At 40.9% G+C, this 21448-nt stretch overlaps 2 protein-coding genes across 2 annotated transcripts; both read left to right on the top strand.

Annotated features, from left to right (window-relative positions):
- The first annotated feature begins 509 nt into the window (after nt 1-509).
- zgc:112001 (uncharacterized protein LOC550384 homolog) lies at nt 510-2402 on the top strand. The gene has a single exon (XM_041959071.1). The coding sequence runs from the start codon at nt 693-695 to the stop codon at nt 1575-1577; it is 885 nt and encodes a 294-aa protein (XP_041815005.1). The 5' UTR covers nt 510-692; the 3' UTR covers nt 1578-2402.
- Nucleotides 2403-10730: 8328 nt separating this feature from the next.
- On the top strand, nt 10731-15896 carry LOC121622481 (G-protein coupled receptor family C group 6 member A). The gene is made up of 6 exons (XM_041959456.1): nt 10731-10970; nt 11543-11834; nt 12110-12952; nt 13140-13355; nt 14121-14238; nt 14436-15896. The coding sequence occupies exons 1-6, from the start codon at nt 10765-10767 to the stop codon at nt 15593-15595; spliced, it is 2835 nt and encodes a 944-aa protein (XP_041815390.1). The 5' UTR covers nt 10731-10764; the 3' UTR covers nt 15596-15896.
- The last annotated feature ends 5552 nt before the right edge of the window (nt 15897-21448 follow it).

Raw genomic sequence — 21448 nt, forward strand, 5'->3', positions numbered from 1 at the left:
GATTGCTTGCTGCCTTTAACCTAAGAACGACCACAAATTGTGGTCCACAATTTTTGGTTTTGGAAACTCTACAATCTCACTGAACTTCAAAGTCATGGTGCCCAAGGTAGTCCCTGAAAGGTTTGTATAAGATTGACTAGATTAAAGATGAAATGAATACAATGGAATTATTCTGAAAGGAATGGGTAACAAAATAATGATTAATTCCGTCATGGTTATTGTGAAACAATTCCTAAAACTCCTAGAGTAATACTGTACAACCATGTTACATCCAAGTGAAGAATAACTGCTGTGATGTGAAGTGCCTCAGAATGTACAGCTGTTTTTATTCTATACATCTTATTAAACAGTCTTCTCAAAATCATTGAAGCCTCTGAAACCTTGGTTGAAACCACAGGAGTAAGGTCTCTGGTCCTTCAGTCTTCAGGAGTAATTTTGACACTTGTTGTCAATAAAGTTTCCTTGACTATTTTGACGCGATTATGTTGCACGCATGCGCACTAGCTCCATACTGCAGAGAGGAATCCTGCAGCTGTCAAGAATGTAGAGGAGTGTGTTGTAATTAAACGGAGTGTTTCTGCGCTCTCTCCGTGCAGATCTACAGGTCTTGAGGTAATTTCTTCAAAGCGATGAAGGATTCTGTCTAATCCGTTGACATACTTTAAGTATCGTTCCTCGGGTCGCTTCTCGTCATGGCCTCTTTAACCGTCAGCTCAGCGGCTCGGAGCGTCGACAAGCATCGGAAGTCCTTCTCGCTGCTGTTCTACCGGGCTGTGCGTGACCTGAAGCCGGTCTGGATGCTGGAAGACATGCGGACGATGGAGGCTTTTTACCAGGAGGAGGACGTAAGCCAGAGAATGTACACACCGTCAGAGGCGCTGCTGTACGCTATAGTTCACGATCACCAGGCGTATGCCCACTACCTGCTTAGCCGGTACACCGACGAAGCGCTAGCAAAGCCTGGGGAGCGCTTCTGCTGCTGCCCGTCCTCCGCCCCACACCTGTCCATGGCTGTGCGCTACGACAGGCGCTGCATTCTCGGCTTCATCTTACAGGAGACTCACCGGGTACCCAGCGCGTCCGCCTGCACGGACCGAGCCGGCTGCTTTCACATGGAGGACGGCAGAACCCCTTTACATCTGGCCTGTGAGCTCCTGCGGCCCGAGGCGGTCATCATGCTGCTGGGGAACGGAGCGTCCCCGCACGCCCTGGACCACAACGGCCTGACCCCGCTGGACGTCACTCTGGAGAAACTCAGGGACTCCAAGCAGGTGAGCGGCGGAGAGAAGAGGCAGTGTCTGGACAACCTGCTCATGTTCATGCCAAAAGTTCACTTTAAAATGAAAGCAGCCCTGGCCACAGAGCCGGACTGCTGGAGCGAGGTGCTCGGCGAGGAGACGTACAGGTACCTGGCGGGGAGGAGCCCAGCGCCGCTGCTCCTCATTGCAATGCAGACTATTCTGAAGCAGCTGAGTCCTGCAACCTTCCCGGACAGCCTGCATGAGCTGCCCATCCCCCCCTCCCTCAAACCTCCGGGACTGCCTGCAACCCAGCGGGATCGGCAGAGGGTGGTGTAGCATCAGTACGACATGATGCATGCTCTGCTGTATGATAACTGTAGGATTTTAGCATGGTGTGCTTGTGTGTGGGTGTGTGTGGGTGGGGGGGGCAACCTTCAAGACCAATAAATGCGCGGAAGGCTGATGGATGCAAATGGGGGAAAAAAGCAGTAACCCCAATTTGAAAACAGTTTATTTTTGGGTCAGTGGGTGAGGTTAGGTTATGGTCAGGGTAAGCCCCAAGAAAATGAATGTAACTCTATGGAAGTTAATTTACCCAAAAGTGACCTAAGTAAGTGTGTGTGTGTGTGTGTGTGTGTGTGTGTGTGTGTGTGTGTGTGTGTGTGTGTGTTTGCTTGCTGTCTTGTTTGAAGAACTGTATGGCTACAAAGTGGTTACACTTCATTATAGGGCTGCACCAATAAACACTAAGTCAGGGAGCAAATGAATGACTCTTATCTAAAGATGTGACTTTTATCACACTGTCAGCCCACTGATTGAGTTAACTGGGAGCTGATGGTTCATTGGAGCATAGAGGCAGTTCCAGCAGAGCGAGCAGTGGGAAGACTCGGGAATAAACAGCCATAATCTTTTACTTCTTACACTAATTCAGGCATTAATAACGAGTTTGTCTAATGTCATTCGAAATTGTTACTGTACTGTATTTAAACCACTGTATCATATCAGAGGAGACCAATACTGATAACAGTCTACATAAAATGTGTTACTGTTTTTAATTTATTTAGCTTGTATTTAACAGTTATATTCAAGAAAGTGATCCTCGTTTGAAAGCCTGTGACTTGAAAACTGTTTTGATGACCGATTATTTTTTAAATGAATAAGAATCCAAGTGATCTCATTTTGTCTTTCTTGACTCCATATATGCTATATAAATTGAACATGTTTGTTGATATCTACTGATTCTCATCACACAATAAACAACTAATTTTGGAAGAAACATGTAAGAAACCAACCCTGGGGACGTAATGTTGAGTATGAAAGTTTCATACTGTAGAGTTTGACAAGCTCCAGCATCTTCAGTAACATATACCTGTACTCTGTCAGTTAAGCAAACTCCAGCCACTGAACTTCTCAAAAGGTTTTATTTTAAATGTGTAGTCATCATATCCTAATGTTTTTGTTTGAATTTCTTGAAAGCTTCCTGGGAAGAACTGTAATTTTGTACGAATAGCAGAGATATTGACACATTTCTGCAACAGCTATTGGAGTTCATTGCATTGCATTCAGTGAATTGCATGAATTTGAAGAGCAGTTAATATCCAGGTGAATTTCCATGAAATAACTGCTCCATTCAAACACAAGTACATTTTTTTTTACCATTTATTTATTACTAGAAATTGTGTTCTCCATATATGTTGAATTACATTTACCTCTAGGCAAGGGCCAGATTAAACAATAGTGGTCTCCCCCAGCAAAAATGAGCCATGGGCGACAAGTAACCTCCCCATTTTTCCGACTCTTTCGGCATTGTGTATGTAGTGGTCGGTACATAGAAATGACTTTGCAGTAACTCGATTAATCAGAAATGTCTCTAGTCTGTTGCGCCCTGCTAAAACAACATTGAATTACATTGAAAGACCTTGTAATCAGGTATGAGGGGAGGCCCAGGAAAGTGTCTGCCCCTATCATTTAAGTTTATAATGCACCTTGGTGGTTCATACACTATTAAGAAACATATTTTTAATTAGTAAAACTAAATCCAATTGCAACACCATGAGCATAAAGCGCTGATGCATTTTGGTTTGTCTGTTTAGTCTAAATTATAAATGACAAGCTTATTTTGCTCATGTTACACATTGTGGTTAAAGGCCTGCAGTGCAAGATGACAGTGCAAGGCCGTAGCTGCAACTGAACAGGGAAAGTTAAGGTAGAATGAGGTTTGTGTGTAAAGTAAAACACATATGGGCCCGCCCTCATAAGGAGGAATTAGCCCTGATCAGCATCTTTATCAGGTTATTATACAGCCTTAGGTGTTACAGATTTAGCACACAAAATGTGGCATGTCGTACCCGAGCAGACAGTTTTTCTTTGCAGAGGAGAAAAAGGTTTCAACCACCTTCTTCCCCTCTGTCGCACACCCATTGCTACATTATTAAGATTGAAACAAGGAGGTCTGAAGTGAGGGGCGAATGTTTAGGCGTAGGTGTGGTTCGGCCTCGCAACGCCTTTGATTAGCAAGCTGATGCCAGAGTGGGATGCGGAGGGAGATGGTACCCCTGTGGACCCCTGTGAAGAATTTAATTTTGCTGATGTAGACTTGTGTACTGAAGATTTTAATCTTGACAATGGATCAGAAGAGGGACAGGGGCTAGCGGCGATTGTGTAAGTATTCCGGAATGAGAAATGGGAAAGTGAGATGGCAAATGAGCTTTGTGGCCTTGGATGTGGAAAACATGGATGATGAACTGTTGTTGTTGGAGTAAATAGTGATGGTCTTCTTGTAGCATTCATGCCCCCAAAGAATGGCTGCTATGACGGGTACATTTCGCAGATGGTGAAAAGAGGGACTAAGAGTTGTGAATTCAGGTGGTCGAATCACATGCTGTCCTGGTAGCCACAAAAGCCAACGGATATCTTTTGGTTTGGTGACGTGGTTGTCATAAAAGAAAGAGATCCACAGGGATACAACTGGTGCTTGTGTGGTGTGACCGTGGAGAGATGGAGCCAAGGGAGATGATAAGGCGGTATACGAAAAAAAAAAAAAATAACGACCTTGAGGAATGCAGATGACATAGCTGAGGTGGCCTAACAGTGAAAGGAGTTCATGTTTGGTGCGTTGTCTGAGGAGAGGGGAAATCCATGGTGCCATGACAATCAAAAGGTCGTTTAGGTGATGGAACATATATATCAGTTTATAATTGTTTTTCAAGATCCAGTGGGGTTTGGGGGTGATGGATGGCAGGGTTGCTGAAGGGAGGCATACTGCAGAAGATGGCAGAGATTCATTTATTTGTGACTGAGAGCCACTGGTGAGGATGCATGCTGTGGCTGGATCGGATGGCGTACAGCACAAGTCATGATTCAGCGAAGAGTAAGCTGCAAGACACAACCATTGAGCTCATGATGTAGTGTTCCCTGATAAGTTCCTTTGTTGAATTCCTGCGCACATCCAGCGTCTTGGAATGAAAGATAATGTGGTAAATATAGAACAGGAACCTATATGATATGTTTTTCTTGCACATGATGTCGTTCATGATGTCATATGTGTTTATCGCTTACAATTGTGTGTAATATTACTATTATCCCTGAAATCCTTGATTTGAGGTGGTTCGACTCGGATTGTTATTGGCCTTTCTGGTTGCTAGTTTAACCTGTGTGTGTTAAGCCGAAGTTGTCTGCGTTGTGTTCTGGTGGAGACTGGGGGGGCAGGAGGCAGTACTGGGCCAATGGTCTTTTAATTAATGCAGCTCTGTGGTGAGAACTGAAATACAGAATAATGAGCTGTATGTGTGTGCATTCAGCCAGACTTGGCTCCCCTGATAAAAAAAAAAAAAAATGCTACTACGATGGACGACAGTTTTCCTCTGCACGCTAGCAAGGAGGCTAAGTTGGTACGCTTTTTCAGGGAAACCTCTTTTAAAATATTAGTCAGTGACTTTGAATCTCTGCTGGACTCACACAGGACGAGTCACATATTATGCTGAACAAGGTACAGCAGTTTATTCACTTTCAAATCACAAATAACAACTTTAAAACTTTTATCACCTCCGGTAACATCAGGAGAGGTTCTGACCAGAGCGCACGCACATGCATTGTTGACCTCATTCCACACCCTTTAGTCAGATGGCGAGGTGGAAACAGAGGACAACACCATGGCAAAGACACAAATACAGGAAGGAGTGTACCATGCAGAAAGATTTCTGGTGTATCATAATGCCAAATATCTGATGAAATGCTGTGAGCAGACAGAACATTTCCAAAAAGATGCTGGAGGGGGATTTCCATTTTTCATAAATAGGCAGTTCCTTATTTAAATTTAATGTTTTCAGCTTTGCATTACCATCACCTTTAATAGAGAATCGGGAACATATCCCCAATACACTGATGAAACCTGAGAACAGATTGTTGAAACTGGTGTTTGTGTGTTACGAGTTTATACATTTGTAAATTCATTAGTAACAGGATTGTTAAGAAATTTTACTTTTAATACATATTGAATATTTGACTCGTTGGGTAGCTGTATTTAAATGAAATGAGTGTCTTCTGTCATACTGGTGGAGCGTCCTTTAACACCTGATTGCCTTAACTGAACCAGTGATAAAGGGACATTTCATTTTGGTAGCAGCAATTAACGTATTGATAAAGTTATTTGCTTTTGAAACAAATTAAATATTTGCAGTGAATGACAACCATTAGCAGGATAAAAGAAGTGTTGTGCTGCTCAACATACAATTGTGTGTTGATTGTGTGTGTGTTTTGAGAACTGCAACAGTGTTTGAGTAAAAGCTTAAACAATTGAACAAAACTGTACGAGACACTGGTACACTATCACTGACTAACTGCAAACATTGTGTCCCCATCTGCACACAGTTGATATTCTGAGCTCATCTCTTATTCAAGAACTCCTTTAAACCAAGGCCATGACATGGACTCACAGATGTGTAACATGTAGGCTAACTGCTGAGTAAGGACACAGTTATCTGTTAGCTCGTGTTTTTAAATACACATCCAGTGTACACATGCTGCTGCTGCTGCTGCCGAACTATCCTGCTCTATACTACTGGTTACTGTAACATTAAATATTAGTATATATGAGTTAAAGTAAATATTCTCCCTCATAAGTGACAATATGCTTGTCTGTTGGCAGCAACACGTTTTACTGTAGATTCCAGCAGAGGGCAGCATTGTCCACTGTTTTGCACAAATATCCCTCAGGCTGGCTCATCACAAGCCTCCTGAATTTAAAAGATACTCATTGTAATCTGAGTTTCAGTGCTACCTACTACCAGTGGCCCTATTAAATAACTTTTTATTCATTAATAAATCAAAACAATTGCATACGTCTTCTTAGGCACACTCATTCATTTTGGAGGGCCCTATCGAACAACCTAATTTCCATTTATACACATAATGGATTTAATCTCATAATTCAACGGGCGAGTTGCAATAGAGTATGTTGAACACATTCATGTCCACATCAGGATAAGTACTCATCCTTAACTTAAGAAAAAGCACCAATACAAGAATGTGAAAATACTCTAAAAGTGAAAGTTCTGCAGTCCAATTCTAGTTTGAGTAAAAGTGTAAGCAAATGTATTTAAAGTATCAAAAGTAAAAGTACTAGGTCTGTACTAGGTTTATCTGAATTGTAACTGGTTACTATATCTTTCAAATCAATGTAGTGGGGTAGAAAGTGCAATATTTCCTTCCCTTGTCTGCTTTTTTTTAGTGCAATAAATAAACAAAATAAACCCACAAAATGTCAAGAAAATAAACATAAATAACCTGTTTCCCTCATTAAACAGAAAAATACAACCATTCACCTTAAGAATTCAAGTTTCTCTCTTTTACTGAACTGAAACTAGGTTAATTGCCTCGTTAACTCATCATAAAACACACTTCATTCAAATTTCTCGAAAAGAAAAGAAAAATCACCAAAACCGTCTTGGTTTGTCTCCCCACTGTTCCAACAATCACCAACTTTGATTTAGTTTATGAGATTAGTTTCTTCACTGTGTTAGATGTGAAAATATTCTGTCTGGATAATAACCATCTACAGTTCTCATATAGCATGTATTAAGCAAAGGTGATTATTTCACGTCTGTCCAGCAGATGCAAATGGACTGTAGTGTCATTTGGTTGTAGCCAGACATTTAATAGTGCTGTATGTATATTCAATGAAAATGTTTAAATTTATGCCCCATAACACAACATTATTGGATGACCCATTGGATGACGTTATTATCATCCAATGGCTGCAATCTTCATTCAGTAATTACTGAGAAACAGAATTAGCAGATAACACATAAGTGAACGTCTATGTTTTGTTAATTGAAATGCTTACGTTCATCCAAAAGTAGCATTACATTAACTATTTTAACCAATTAGGTCATTTGTGAATATGACAGATAAACTGTGTATGGTATTGTCTGAGTATGCTGACAGTGTGGGTAAGATTTGGTAACTTGTGTTCATACCCATATCAGATGCAGCTGATTACACGTTGTTTACATATTTGCTCCAGTTCCTTTAATCATTTGATCTTAAGTGTCATATAAACAACCCCGCTGAGGCCATCTCAAAGCAGTCTGCATTCACTCCTGTAATGAGAACACAAAAGATACGAGGATGTGATACAGATTAATTCAATCGCTGAACAAATCTATCCAATTTTTATACAGTATTTCATTTACTTGTTTTTTAGCAAAAGGGTCTTCAAAAGATGGATAGATTAGTTTAGAAGAAAAAAATCTGAAAGGGATGATTGCAAAATAGATCACAACTTGATCCAAAATGAGGCTGACCTATGTTGACCACTGAAATTATGAGCAGCAATGCCTGGCACTTCACTGTCCACACTCTGTAATGTTAGATATTTAACAAGATTTTATTTATTATATTATATTTAACAAGGAGAGTAGACCACATGGATTTCTCCAAACTTCTGGACAGTGATTGTGATGTGAAAGAACCAAGCTCTGAAGTTCCGTCAGGAAGACTACACTTAGGCCCGTAGTTTATTTCTCATGTCACCCTGCATTCACTCCTCACAATTTCCTTGCCGTCATTGCCTGGGGCTGTCTATCTATCTATCCAACGTCACAGCAATACACCTTCACTGTTAGCCTATCACCTCGTTGCTGTTAGCCTATCATCTCGCTGCTGTTAGCCTATCACCTCGCTGCTGTTAGCCTATCACCTCGCTGCTGTTAGCCTATCATCTCACTGCTGTCTTTTTTCATATGATTCGTTCTCTCTGTCTTCGTTCATTGATGCTGCTGTTATGCACACCCCTCCACCTCCCCATCACCACCCAGTCTTCACAGATTCATCAGAGTCATCAGCCAGCATCGCCACCAGTTTCTAGACCACACGGTGTGATTTATCTGGCCAATGCTCAGGGTGGTGCCCCTTTATTGCAAAATCTCCATGCAGAGTCTAAGCACCGAAGACTGTGGAGAGAAATGACACTGAAGAAAAAGTGAAAAGATGCAGCCAGAGCGGGACTTTATTTACTGAACTCAGCACATACAATGTTCACCACAAAGTCCTCTCTTTTCTTGTCTGCATTAGTTTATATACTTTTGCAGGCGTGACCAACACCCACTTATTCTGAGACGCCTGAGACATTGGTTCACTTAAGGTCATATTCCCTAATTCAGTTCAATTCAATTATATTTATATAGCGCCAAATCACAACCAAAGCTGGTACAGACCAAACTGTACCTGCCCAAAAAAACCTAACCGATGCTGTTGTGGCTAATGCGGTAGGTTATCATGACCTAAGTCTTCCTGTTATCTATCTGAGGTCTGCACGTCTGCAAGATGCGCACTACAGTGTCCTGTCTTTGCAAAGGCATCTTATCCTTAATGTTGCCAGAACACAGGATTAGCAGCGCATATTGCATAAAGAAATTCTACCACGGCTCTCTGACTAGACTAATCATCATCACATATCATCTGTATAATAAACAGTTTTCTTGACTCACTCCTCACTTCATTCACTTGTCTCTCCATAGTGAGAGGAACACAGGAAGACTGCTCTTTTGCATGCTTAAGCTCGTTGTTTCTTTCCCATCAGCAGTAGAGGTAAAACAGTTGCTGAGTAGATTGTGAGCCTTTCTCTCATCTGGTGAATTTGAGATTTGACAGCGAGCCAGTCAGTTGTATGCCCCCTCACAGAAAGACTTGCTTTAATAACACAGAACTCTTGCTCTCTCAGGACTGTACAGACATACAGGAAATGGCTTGGGGACTGCACTGGTGCCGCCCTATAGACATTTCACTTCTGTTGTGATTTGGTGTTATATATTAAACTGAACTGAATTGAATTTCAGTTTTTTGAGGGGGGCTTTTGACTTTTGCCTTCATCGAGAGAGAGGAAAGTGACAGAGTGGAGAGGGGGAGAGAGAGAGGACGGCATGCAACAAAGGGCCACTCATGAGACAAAGGGCCACGGAATTGATGCACACACACCAGGTGACCTACCTTGGCACCACAGGGCTGGTTGCTGCAGAACATGGGCAGGCACAGGCATATAGGCTACCAATCACATGAGAGCTCCTGGCTAATTGACAACCCAATGACACAGTGCTGAGAGAGGAAAGTCCCTTCAGAAAACACTGATGAGCACTACTTTACCCTTCTCATACTCGGCATGTTTCACTACACTACTGTGTGTTCTGATGACACAACATAAACAGGCCTTCTATGGGCTTGCTTTCCATGCTGCATGCTATTGACTAAAGTTATTTATCCTTACTTCCTGAGCTCTGATTGACACTTCAGGACAAGGACCATCCTATATATGCAGACCTATTCCAGGTATCCTATTAGCAAGGTATATAATTCCACAGTCTGTGGAATGCTGTCTGACCTCTTTTGCTCGCTGCCCTGCCCACAGATTTTCTTGCCTGTCTGATTTTTTTTGCACAACCAATTCCGGTCTGACAACAATTTACACAGTCTTCTGAGCCTATTCACTTTCAGTGCATCATTGACAGGCTCCCAGCTCCACCCTCAGACTTTCTGGAAAGAGAAGTGAGCACAGCCAAGCAGTGAACACAAACAATATCACAGTCAAGGATGAGCTGTCACAGCAATCAAAGAGCATACCAGTTCAAAAAGCATAGACAGTACTTAGAGGCATTCTACTGTAATTATGATACCAAGGGGCAAATAAATAACCAGTATTTCTTGGCTGATTAGTTGATTCATTCATTTATTCACTGACACCCACTCTCAAGGACCACTAAAGGTTCTGAACAGTATTCAGTATTCTTCATTATTTTATGCAGCTATTGTGTTAATTCAAGATATTCTTTGATATTTACTTTCTTGCGCCAGCACCTGTCACTGTGGAAACTGCTTGGAGGATGACATTTGATGAATTAAATTTTCTTTTCAGTTCCGCTTTAAAACAGGTTTCTTGCATGCACTGTGTCTAGCACCTCCCAAATTCCGCATGAGAGATAAAAGTGTTCCTACACATCCTCGAAGTGGTTTTCCATCTGCACCATTCAAGATGCAGAAGGACCTGCTTTGCAGCCTCCTCTCGGCTCTGATAATGCTGACTAGCATCCCGGCCCGTGTGGATGTATGTGACTCTGGTCAGTCCATTTGCGGGGCCCAAGGTCCTGGGGATGTTGTGGTAGGTATACTGTTGCCATGTCATCGTAAAGTGGAGGCTCTTAATGACCGGATTAGACCTGAAAGCTTCCACTGCTCAGAGTGAGTATAAGAACAGAGATGTTTACTCAATAAGATGGTATTCATATGTGTCAGGAAGTATATATATATAGTAGCATCATATATAGTATATATTTGAAGTATATCTTTCAGTTTAAGTATTCAGGTTGTAGTGTTTTTTTGTTTTTGTAATAAGAATGTTCTTATTTTCCTTATACAATAATGTCATCAGTTTATTGAAATTACTGTTTTCAGAGGGTCTAAAAGGGTAAAACTGCATCAACCAAATACCACATTTAGTAAGTTTCTAAAAATGTACTTCATAAATTGTACTTTTCCAGCTGAGTAAGTTCGAAGGTGTGGTTGTTTTCCATCTGTCTTCAGTGCTGTGATCCTGAAGATTCTCAGGAAATATTTCTTATGCTCAGCAAGTTCAGTTGGAACAGCATTATGTGTTCTGCTTTTAAATATAATGGTCTTTTGAAGACTTTGTCTATGAACTAAAACACCTCTAACCAAACTGTTTTACATGTAGAAAAATGTGTGTATTGTGTTTTTTTGTCAGTTACTCAAATACAGATGATGTCATGTGTTTTTAAACTGTCAATTTTCAGTTTTGATCTAGAGTCATTTATGATATCCTTGGCTGCAATCCATGAAATTGAGGAGATAAATGCAGCTGGCTTCCTTCCAGGAGTCCGTCTTGGATATTTGATGTGTGACACATGCTCATATGCAAGCAAAGCATTGCAGAATGTGGAGCACATGCTTGCAGTCAACCGGACTCTAAATGTGAAGTGCGACAATATTGACTTCAGGCCCAGAGTCAAGATTATTTTAGGAGCAATGTACTCTGAGGTGTCCGTTGCTGTGGCCAGACTGCTGAACGTGTACATGGTCCCTCTGGTAAGTCACAAATTCTGATCAGCAAATACATTTTACTGCCACGTACTTCATCATTTTTTGCTTACTAAATGCACTAAGATTTGAAGCACTCCTTAATTTTGATTCTTGAAATTCAAAATATGTTCTGCTGGGTGAAAACTTCTGGGTGCTATAACACATTTTAGGAGTGTATATTTACAGTCTGTAATTGTCAAATTGAAATAATGCTTCCAATACATATTTAAGTTGTTGTGTGTATTTAAAATTCTTTTTGTATAATTTTATCTCATTATCAGCTGAGCAGCACATCATCTTCACCAGAACTGAGTGATAAGCTGCGCTACCCATCTTTTATGCGCACTATTCCCAGTGATAAGCATCAGACCAAAGCCGTGGCCAAAATTATGCATCACTATGACTGGAACTGGGTCGGGGTTGTTTATGGGGATGATGAATATGGCAGGTCGGCTTTCCAGAGCTTTCTCAGAGACGCTGAGGCAAATAGTGTGTGCTTGGCCTATCAAGAGATGTTGCCTCATTACCTTGATCATTCACTCAGCATGCAACGTGTTGAGCAGGTCGCTCAGCAGATCCGCTCCTCCAGTGCCCAGGTGGTACTGCTAATCCTCAAGGCAGACCTGGTGAAGGTCCTCTTTAAGGAAATGATCAGGACCAACACATTGAGGACCTGGATTGCTAGTGATGCCTGGTCCAGGAGCAGGTCGATTGCCCAAATGGATGGCATCAACAAGGTTGGGGACATCTTGGGCTTTACCTTTGTTGCAGGCAAGAGTGAATCATTTGATAATTATCTTAAGAATCTTACAGTAACCCCAGGAGGATATAACCACTTCATTGAAGAATACAAGAACCTGAGATTCAAGTGCACATCAGAATGTTTCTCAAACAAGCCTCCATCCAATTGTCCCACACCTGACCTCCTGAAAATTAAATCTGACAATGCATGCAACTTCAAGGATCCCCAAGAACAAAATGATGACTATCTTGTAAAGGCTCTGGACACAAGTGAAGCCCTGCCTACCAAAGTAGCAGTGAGGGCCATAGCAAATGCCCTCAAAACGCTGCTGAAGTGCAACGATTCCTTATGCTTGGGAGAAGTTAACTTCCCACCATGGAAGGTGAGAGTCGACTTGACCCTCAATTGAGAACAGATTCAGGTTTTAAAGCTTCCTTATATTTTTGGGGATTTAGAATGTGAAGTGTGTTTCGTTTCCAAGAATTGTCCTGAATTGGGAAATTATCAGTTACAGTGACCATCTCTGTAAAAGGACAGTCATAATTTACATTCTTTCCCTTGCTTTGCAGCTTCTCAAAGAACTAAAGAAGGTTAATTTCGAGCTTGACAACCAGAATTTCCTCTTTGACGAACATGGTGATTTCATAAGTGGTTATGATCTGATCATGTGGGAAAGGGACGGACACCACAGAAGACTGAAAAAGATTGGGAACTACAATGTCCTTGATGAACAAATCGGACTTGTTGGGGAAAATTTCACCTGGCTTTCAACAACCAATGCCACGGTAAGACAACACCATACTCACGGTGAGTGTAGTTACCATCTATGTCCTCTCAAAGACAGTATCTGAAGAGAAGAGGTCAGGTGGTCACTAAAGGCATTAAAATCCTTGTGCTTTAAACTAAGCGCTTGTCATGTCATGCAATACACTCTTCTGATGGTGAAACAGACAGTCCTGCAATCATGCCCACTTTATGCAGGCTGGTTCTTATCTCCCTCATTTAAATTATTTTTCTAATAACTACTTCTGTCACTTGTCATGTGAACAAACAAGTGGAATATCATGAATGCCTTCAAGAAGAGACTGTCCCAAACTTTGCACTCCTCTCCCCATTCGTGTGATTAATAACAGTCAGACTACATAGATGTGCAAAAGACATAGACTTCTTGAAGCGAGATGAGTTGTGATGGGACAACATATTCTATGACCTTATTTGGTATAAGCATAACGAACCCTTAATACATCATCCAGGAACAGTATCGTTACCAGAATACAAACAGGAAGATATCTTACCCTGGACCACAGAATCATTTGATAAAGCAACAATTATTTGTTGTTAAATTTAGCAACTACAGCTCACACGAGGTTTTGAGGCAGATAGTTAAGACACAGGAAAGCTGTAGTTGTTGAACGCTAACAACACTGTCTAGATGCTCTGACATCTTTGAATATGACCTAAAACCACAATATGTTTCAGTTTTTTACATCTACAGGGAATCTTTCTACAGACTGATCAGTTACAGGTTGTTCTCTTGCTTTGCCTCTCAGATCCCTCAGTCTAGATGCTCAGAGCACTGCCCCCCTGGCTCGGTAAAGAAGATCTTGAACGTATCCTGCTGTTACAACTGCACCCTGTGTACGGAGGGTACCTATTCAGATGCCTGGGGTATGCCTGATTGACATGTTGATTTTATATTCAATTTTAGCCTCAAAATCCAAACCAACTAGAGAGACAAGAGTCCTTACAGATGGTATTTTGGCTCTGCCCACAAAGTAGGCATACATCTGAATACTGCTGTCCACATGAGATCTCTTTTCAAAGCCTTGTTTATCTGCTATAAACCTCACCATCTTTTCTAACAGATCTTCATGTCTGCAAAAGGTGTCCCAATGGAACCTGGTCTCTCAAGGGTTGGGATCAGTGCACGCCAAGATGGGAGTCCTATCTGCAATGGAGTGATCCTCATCCCATCGCCATGATGGCAGCTGCAGCCTTTGGCAATTTGCTCTTGTTGGTTATCTTCATTATCTTTTTGGTGCACAGAGATTCCCCGCCAATGAAAAGAGCTGAGGTGAGATTGTCCTGTGTGATGATGGCTGGTCTGGCAGTGAGCTTCACAAGTGTGATTTGCTTCATGGGCAAGCCCAGTGTCCACCTCTGCCGGGCCCGCCAGCTAATGTATGCCATGGGCTTCACCTTGTGTGTGTCCTGCATCCTAGTCAAGTCCTATCGTTTGTTCCTGGCTTTCCTTCCCTTCGGTCAGATGACAAGCAGGCGACTACACAAACTTTACAACCCCCCTGTAATTGTTGTTGTCATAACTACTCTCCAGGGGATCATCTGTCTTCTCTGGCTGATCTTTGATTCTCCTGATATTGATGACACCCCGCCATCCCCACAAAGCATGAAGAAAGTAGTCCAGTGCAGTGAAGGTGCCACATTCATAGGTTTTGGCATTATGCTGAGCTACATAGCTCTGCTAGCACTGGTTGGCTTCCTCTTGGCCTTCAAAAGCAGGAAGGTTCCTCAGGAGTTCAGTGAAACAGGTTACATCATTTTTAGCATGCTGATGTACTTATTTGTATGGGTGTGTTTTGTCCCAGTATATATCACCAACCATGAAAAAGGCACTCCTGTGCAGGCTTCGGCCATTCTAGTATCCAGCTATGGCATCATTTTCTGCCATTTTTTACCCAAGTGCTACGAAGCATTTTGGGGGTCAAAGGCCGATACACTGGAGAGGATTCTGAGGAGATGGAGACTCATCTCCAGTCCAAATGTTGATTCATCGACAGCGAGAGATATCGATATCCATGGAATAAATACAACCACACAAAGGAGCGACAGGTTTTCCGTATCAAGTACATCAACTATATTGAGGAGCTCAGGGACACTCAGCGAGGTCAGCCCGACTGATTCATCGCTGGTCATAGTGCCGATGTCCAGTGAGAAGATGCATGTTGATCCTCTCTTTAACAGGCTAGGAACAAAAATGAGGAGACGAAGAAGTATATCCTTCTAAAACTGATTAAAACTGATTCTTTTATATATGTATATATATATTATCTTGATTTTATTTTATCATCTTTCTCATCTTTCTTATTATCTTGTTTCTAACAGGGGGGTTGCAATGCAAATTTCATTGACATGTCCATGCTCAATGACAATAAAGGAAATCTTGAATCTTGAGTCTTGAATGTGTATATAGTATCAGTATATACCAGTCATTTGTGTTCAAAATCCATGTAAAGTTAAAATTTGCTTCCTGATGAAAATGGTGTTATTGTATACAACTATATCTGGTATTAAAAAATATCTTTGGTTGTTGTTGTTTGATTGTTTGCGTCATCTGCACTGTTTTTAATGTGCGGGACCACACTGTGCACCCTTGCAGTGCCACAAACTGGTCTCATTCAAAAGAGTGTGAGCAATGTGTTTTTAAAGCAGATCTACAGTCAGTTTGAATGTGATCTAACCCAGTGACATTGAAAAAGAGAGATGCAACACTCCAAAAGACTTCTGTTGGAGATACAGAAGTGGCAATTCCAAAGACTGAGTTGTTCCAGACGGTTCCATCATTGAGTAGTTCCAGCTCTAAATGAACCCCATTCATTGTTAGTGTTTACCAGGCACACTTGCTGGTAAGTTGATAAAATGACCTCACTTTTTCACATGTTAAAGCATTAGCTGACCTCTCATGAATCTGGTCAGTAATTGTGTTTTACGTAGCCAGCTTTAGCTAGTGTTTATTATAAGATAATAATTAGTCAGATTCTAAATCCAGTTAGCTAATGTGACCAACACTTCACTAGCCACCATAACCAGATGTCAGTTGACCTACATTTACATCTAGTTAACAATTCTAAGTGAGACCGTATCAGCACACCTGATTACAATGAATTTTAGCTATAGCTCAACTAGATAACATGACTAGCTCGTATCTAGCAAGGTTGTTCCCTCGTTAATTCAGTCATTATACACATGGTTTGGTCATCAGTGACAGGTGATAAAATCAGAAGTATAAAATGTGGATGGTCATAGTCGTAAGAAAGTATAACTGCAGATAGGTAAATAATTTTTTTTTCTGTTAAAGAGCTGAGGTGAATCCATGGGAGACTGACGATGATGACCTCGCAAGCCAGTGATCTACTAAGGATCCAAAAAGCAGCAAAGTATATAATTGTCAGAAACAGCTCTCCATATCCTCCAAAATAATCAGGTATAATAATCAACAAAAACTGGACATTATAACCATGAAGGGAGGACTTACTGCGGGACTGTTAGACTACATTGCTTTTAGCCCGGTATACCTAATAAATTGGCAGCTGTATACATGTGGTTGTCTACAGTTTTCCCTCCTTTTTGTCCCTCCTGTGTCCTGTGTGTTTTCCCTTCCCTTCTGTCTCCTGTCTGTCTCTTCCCTGTCTGTCAAGTGTGTGTGTTTCCCTGCAGGGTGTGGCTACAGGTGGGGCCCGGCCTCCTCACCTGAGCGCAGCTGTGCGCTGTCAGGCAAAGCACCACCTGCTGCAACAGTTTATAAGCACTGGCTCCTCAGTATTCATCTGATCATCACTTTCTCCATATGGTAGCTACCAGACCTCGACCAAGCCTAGGTATCTTTCTTAGACACCTTTTTCTTGTCTGCTCGCCTGCCTTCCTGACTCCTGAGTGTTTTGTGCTCAAGTGCCTGCTCCCGCTTGTTTACCTCCATGTCGTCACATAAAATATTCATAAAAAAATACATACGTGAATGTGATTAAGACGATTCAATTAGATTAACATCAAATGAGAAATCACAAATATAGATGCCAACCCCAACCATGTACACACATAGACTAGTAGGTCTGGTCCAAGACTACTTTGTGAAAGTAAATGAAACTGGAACTATATGCAGTGTAACTGATGATTTGTAATACATGAAGTTTCTGTTTCATCCCACCTGAATACTCATCATAACAGCTGCAAGACCTAAAACCTCTCACATCATCATCATTTAGCACATACAGTAAAAGAAGGACAAATGCAACAACACTAACTTTCTGTGGAGATTTCACCATCTCTGGTCTGGAGTATCTTAGAAACTAGGAAAAGGATTTTCCAAAAACATTGCATCCCTGTGTTTCTCAAACCCAGCAACACATTAAGACAAACTGTTCCACCTGAAAGACAGCACGCTCAACACAAGAAAAGCCATGTAGTGTATGTCGTCCAATGCAGTAGGAAGTATGCAGACTTGTGAAACTGGGAAACTAAACAACCATTAAGCAGATGCCTCGCTCAACACAGAGGGGCCAACTCCTCAGGTAAAGACTCAGCCGTCTTCGTCGTACTCACATGAGGACAACAACAATCAGGGAGGACAGACGGTTTGACAAGAGTGAAGGAGGCTGTTTATGTAAGAATAGACAAAACAGGGTCTGGATAACCACAAGTCAGCATCAGACAATACCTTATATTCAGTACAGAAATGAGAGCAATGAGTAGCAGTCATTCCTATACAGACCATCATAAACGTGCATAATGTTAGAATAGTGAAGCAATATAAATAACCAGCTTTCTAATGTCTCACATGATATCCTGGCCATTAACATTAAAATATGTTGCAAAGCTCTTCTCTAGTAGACATGCGTTATTCACCAAACGTTTTCAGATACCTGTCGATCAGCCATCATCCAGGGTGGTGCCTGAGGCTGTTTGAAGTTTCCATATACACAATACATTCTTCAAACATCCTATTTACACAATGTATTTATCCTCAGTTCATACCAAAACTTGTGTGTTGTCATATCATACAAGATACATAACAAAGCATGTGTTGTTGATTGGCACAGACCAGAAGTTGAGTGAAGATTAATAAAATTAAATAAAATAAGAATAGATCAACTTTATTAATCCCCAGCTGGGGAAAATTGGTGTTACAGACAGCGTCAATAAAAATAGCAAATAGCAAAGGCAATACAAAATACAAAATAAGAAGTAGACTATGTACATGTACAATAATGATAATACATATAATAATGTTGAATTCAACCAATTTATTGATCAATAATCATATGGAGGAAATTGTAAATCAAAATGGAGCCTTCTATCATTTGTTATTATCTATTCTTGAGCTGCACATTCTCTGTACACAATTGCCTCCACACACCAATAAACAGTTCCTGATATCGCAAACATGATCTGTCCTCAGGGGATGGCTCAACAACACCACTATTGTTGTGCAAGCCAGAAAGGAAAAAACTGCAAGGGAATGAGCTGAGAATAGCATAGCACAGCCACCTGAAACTATTACGCAAGTGTCAGCCAATCACGACTGATCCAACTCAAAGGCATTAAAGCTGCTTGTCCTGCCGACACACTGGCCATGCTCAACCACAACTGATGGCTTGTCCTCACTGATCCGAATTCAGTGGAACTCACCTAGTTTAGTCTCTCATTACACCCCCATTCCCTCCCAGTCCATATTTCCACCATTCCACCAGATGTGAGTTTTTAAAAAACTTATGATTATCAGCCTTACCAGAAATGACTGAACACTTCCTTGTAACAGCAGTGGTAGGAAGCTAACGTTCTGTTCTTTCCAACTGTCTGTTATTTCTTATTTTGTTATGTCAACAGTTGAAGTCACAATGCAGCTATTGTTACTGATCGTATTTTCCCATTTCTGTTGTCTGAACTGCTGTCAGATAGATATTTAAGCAGGTGTTAAGATATATCTGTCAGATAGCCTTCCTGATGTCACTCAGATCACTTTTTTAAGGTGGTGCATTTGATTAAGAGTCAGTGACAACACTTGGATTGTGTGTTACACTGAAATAAATAAATAAACTAATAGAAAATCACCTGCCTTCACTATGTGCATCAGTGTGCAGCTATGCAGCCAGCTAAACACACGTCCAATACAAAAACAGATTGCCTTTGAGGTTTTTTACTGGATGCAGCAAATTCAATTATTGAAATTATTCAGATTCAAAGTTTGACAAAAATGTTGCATTTCAGGCTACGAGCTGAACTTCAAGTGCAATAAAATGTGTATGTGGTGGTATGTGTCATGTGAAGGATATGTATGTGTTGTATTCATTATTCCAAAAAATGTTATCGACCATTGCATTTCATACTGCACAATTACATTACATAAATATACTTAATTAAGCATACCAAGATGTAAGGACTACAGTAACTATATTATACTGCATTATATTAATTAGATTTTATTAGTGTGTAGTGTAGCTTAATCACTAAAAACAAATCCATATTTTCTTAGCTGATTATATGTAAAATCTCATATAAAAGCAATTAGTAACTGTAACTGTCAGAAAAATGTAATGGAGTACCATATTGCCCTTTGAATTGAAATGGAAGTATAAAAGAGCATATATTAAAAGTACCTCAAATTTGTATTTGCTTAAGTCAATTAAAAAAACACACAGCATATGAAGCAGACATCAGACCTCCAACAGCTTTAGCTCCTTCTGTTCTGTTGGTCAACAGCTTGCCCTGTCACTGTGGTACACCTGGGTGTGGGCGGCAGCAAGGATTACACAGATGCTTTGACACAAGTAACTTGGCTCTTCTGGGATACTGTCATGATGAGATTACCCCCTATCTGAGAGTGCAGTTTAAACTTTGTTAATCAAGGGAAGAGTCGGTTAGCCAGTTTGTTTTCAGCAAAGGTCTGTCTAACATTTACAGAGTCGCATTTAGGGTCTAAAAATAGCTTTTTGGGTCACCTGACAACTGTGAAAATAAAGCCATTGCCAAGAATACCACAACCTTAGACTACACTATATGTTCAGTCATGACTACCACCTTGGCAATGAGGACATGGTGTCGAAAGACCTCCATGTTGGGAAGTAAAACAAATGTAATATCTATAATTTACAGAAAATGTAATTTAACAGTAAATCGATTAGGAAAAATATATGAAATACTGTACCTAGTAATTTCTTGTGGGCGAGTCATTGGTGGGATCTGTGGCATTCATGTTTTGCATATGACATATCAGACAGTAAATGACTCATACACAAATATACACAGTATCACACTAACAGATATAAAGTAACTTATTGGACAGGCAGTCAGGTCCACCAGGGTGATACAAATCAAGAAGGCCTCACTGGGTTTGTAGAATTCTGCTGTCTGTTGTCATTATTACTTGTTTACTTTGGTAACTTTTGTGACACCTCCTGCTTGAAAGCCGTAAAGTCAAAAAGATAAGACCTAGTCATCTCAAAAACACACTGTTTTTATAGTCCCCCTTTAACCACTTTGCTAAGATTCAATAAGATGACTTGCCTTTAGAAAACGGTGGTCTGTAAACTGTTAGAAAACCCCAATATGATTTTCTCTTTTCTTTTTTTAAATGTGGACTCCATCTAAAAGCACCTTGTGAGTTGTTAGAGATCCTGATCCTGTTTTTCTTTACATCCTGGTTATCTGTATTCACACCCCACACACCTGCTGGATTGGAATAATATTGTTTTCAAAATTAAAGGGGCCCTGTGGAGTTTCCTTCTAAAGAAAACAAAGGTGTGTGTCTCCAACGGTATTACAAATCCAACATTGTTTACATTAATGTTTAATAAATGGGAAAGCTATTCTCCTTCCCTGTCTTTGTTGGTTCATTATTGGCAAGTTACCACCACCTGTAGACCAGTGCAATAGCGTGAAACCATTGGCAGGAATGTGTCACCCATGTGCACATGTGCATGTAGGCAGCAACAAACTAAACAGGGACCCACTCATAGATCATCAGTTCCATATTGCTACTGGAGGTCAAAAACTCCACGGGGAACCTCTAAGTCACTTATTCAAATGCAATCTAGCATTTGTTTTCCCGGGAGCATGTTTGTGTCACAGATTCAACAATGAGACA

This window comes from Chelmon rostratus, chromosome 18, assembly GCF_017976325.1.
Source record: "Chelmon rostratus isolate fCheRos1 chromosome 18, fCheRos1.pri, whole genome shotgun sequence".
NCBI lineage: Eukaryota > Metazoa > Chordata > Actinopteri > Chaetodontiformes > Chaetodontidae > Chelmon > Chelmon rostratus.

Coding starts and splice junctions, on each gene's coding strand:
- zgc:112001 (XM_041959071.1), top strand. CDS start 693: ATGGCCTCTTTAACCGTCAGCTCAGCGGCTCGGAGCGTCGACAAGCAT.
- LOC121622481 (XM_041959456.1), top strand. CDS start 10,765: ATGCAGAAGGACCTGCTTTGCAGCCTCCTCTCGGCTCTGATAATGCTG. Junction 11,835..12,109: donor ACGTGTACATGGTCCCTCTG/GTAAGTCACAAA, acceptor TCTCATTATCAG/CTGAGCAGCACATCATCTTC. Junction 14,239..14,435: donor TACCTATTCAGATGCCTGGG/GTATGCCTGATT, acceptor CTTTTCTAACAG/ATCTTCATGTCTGCAAAAGG.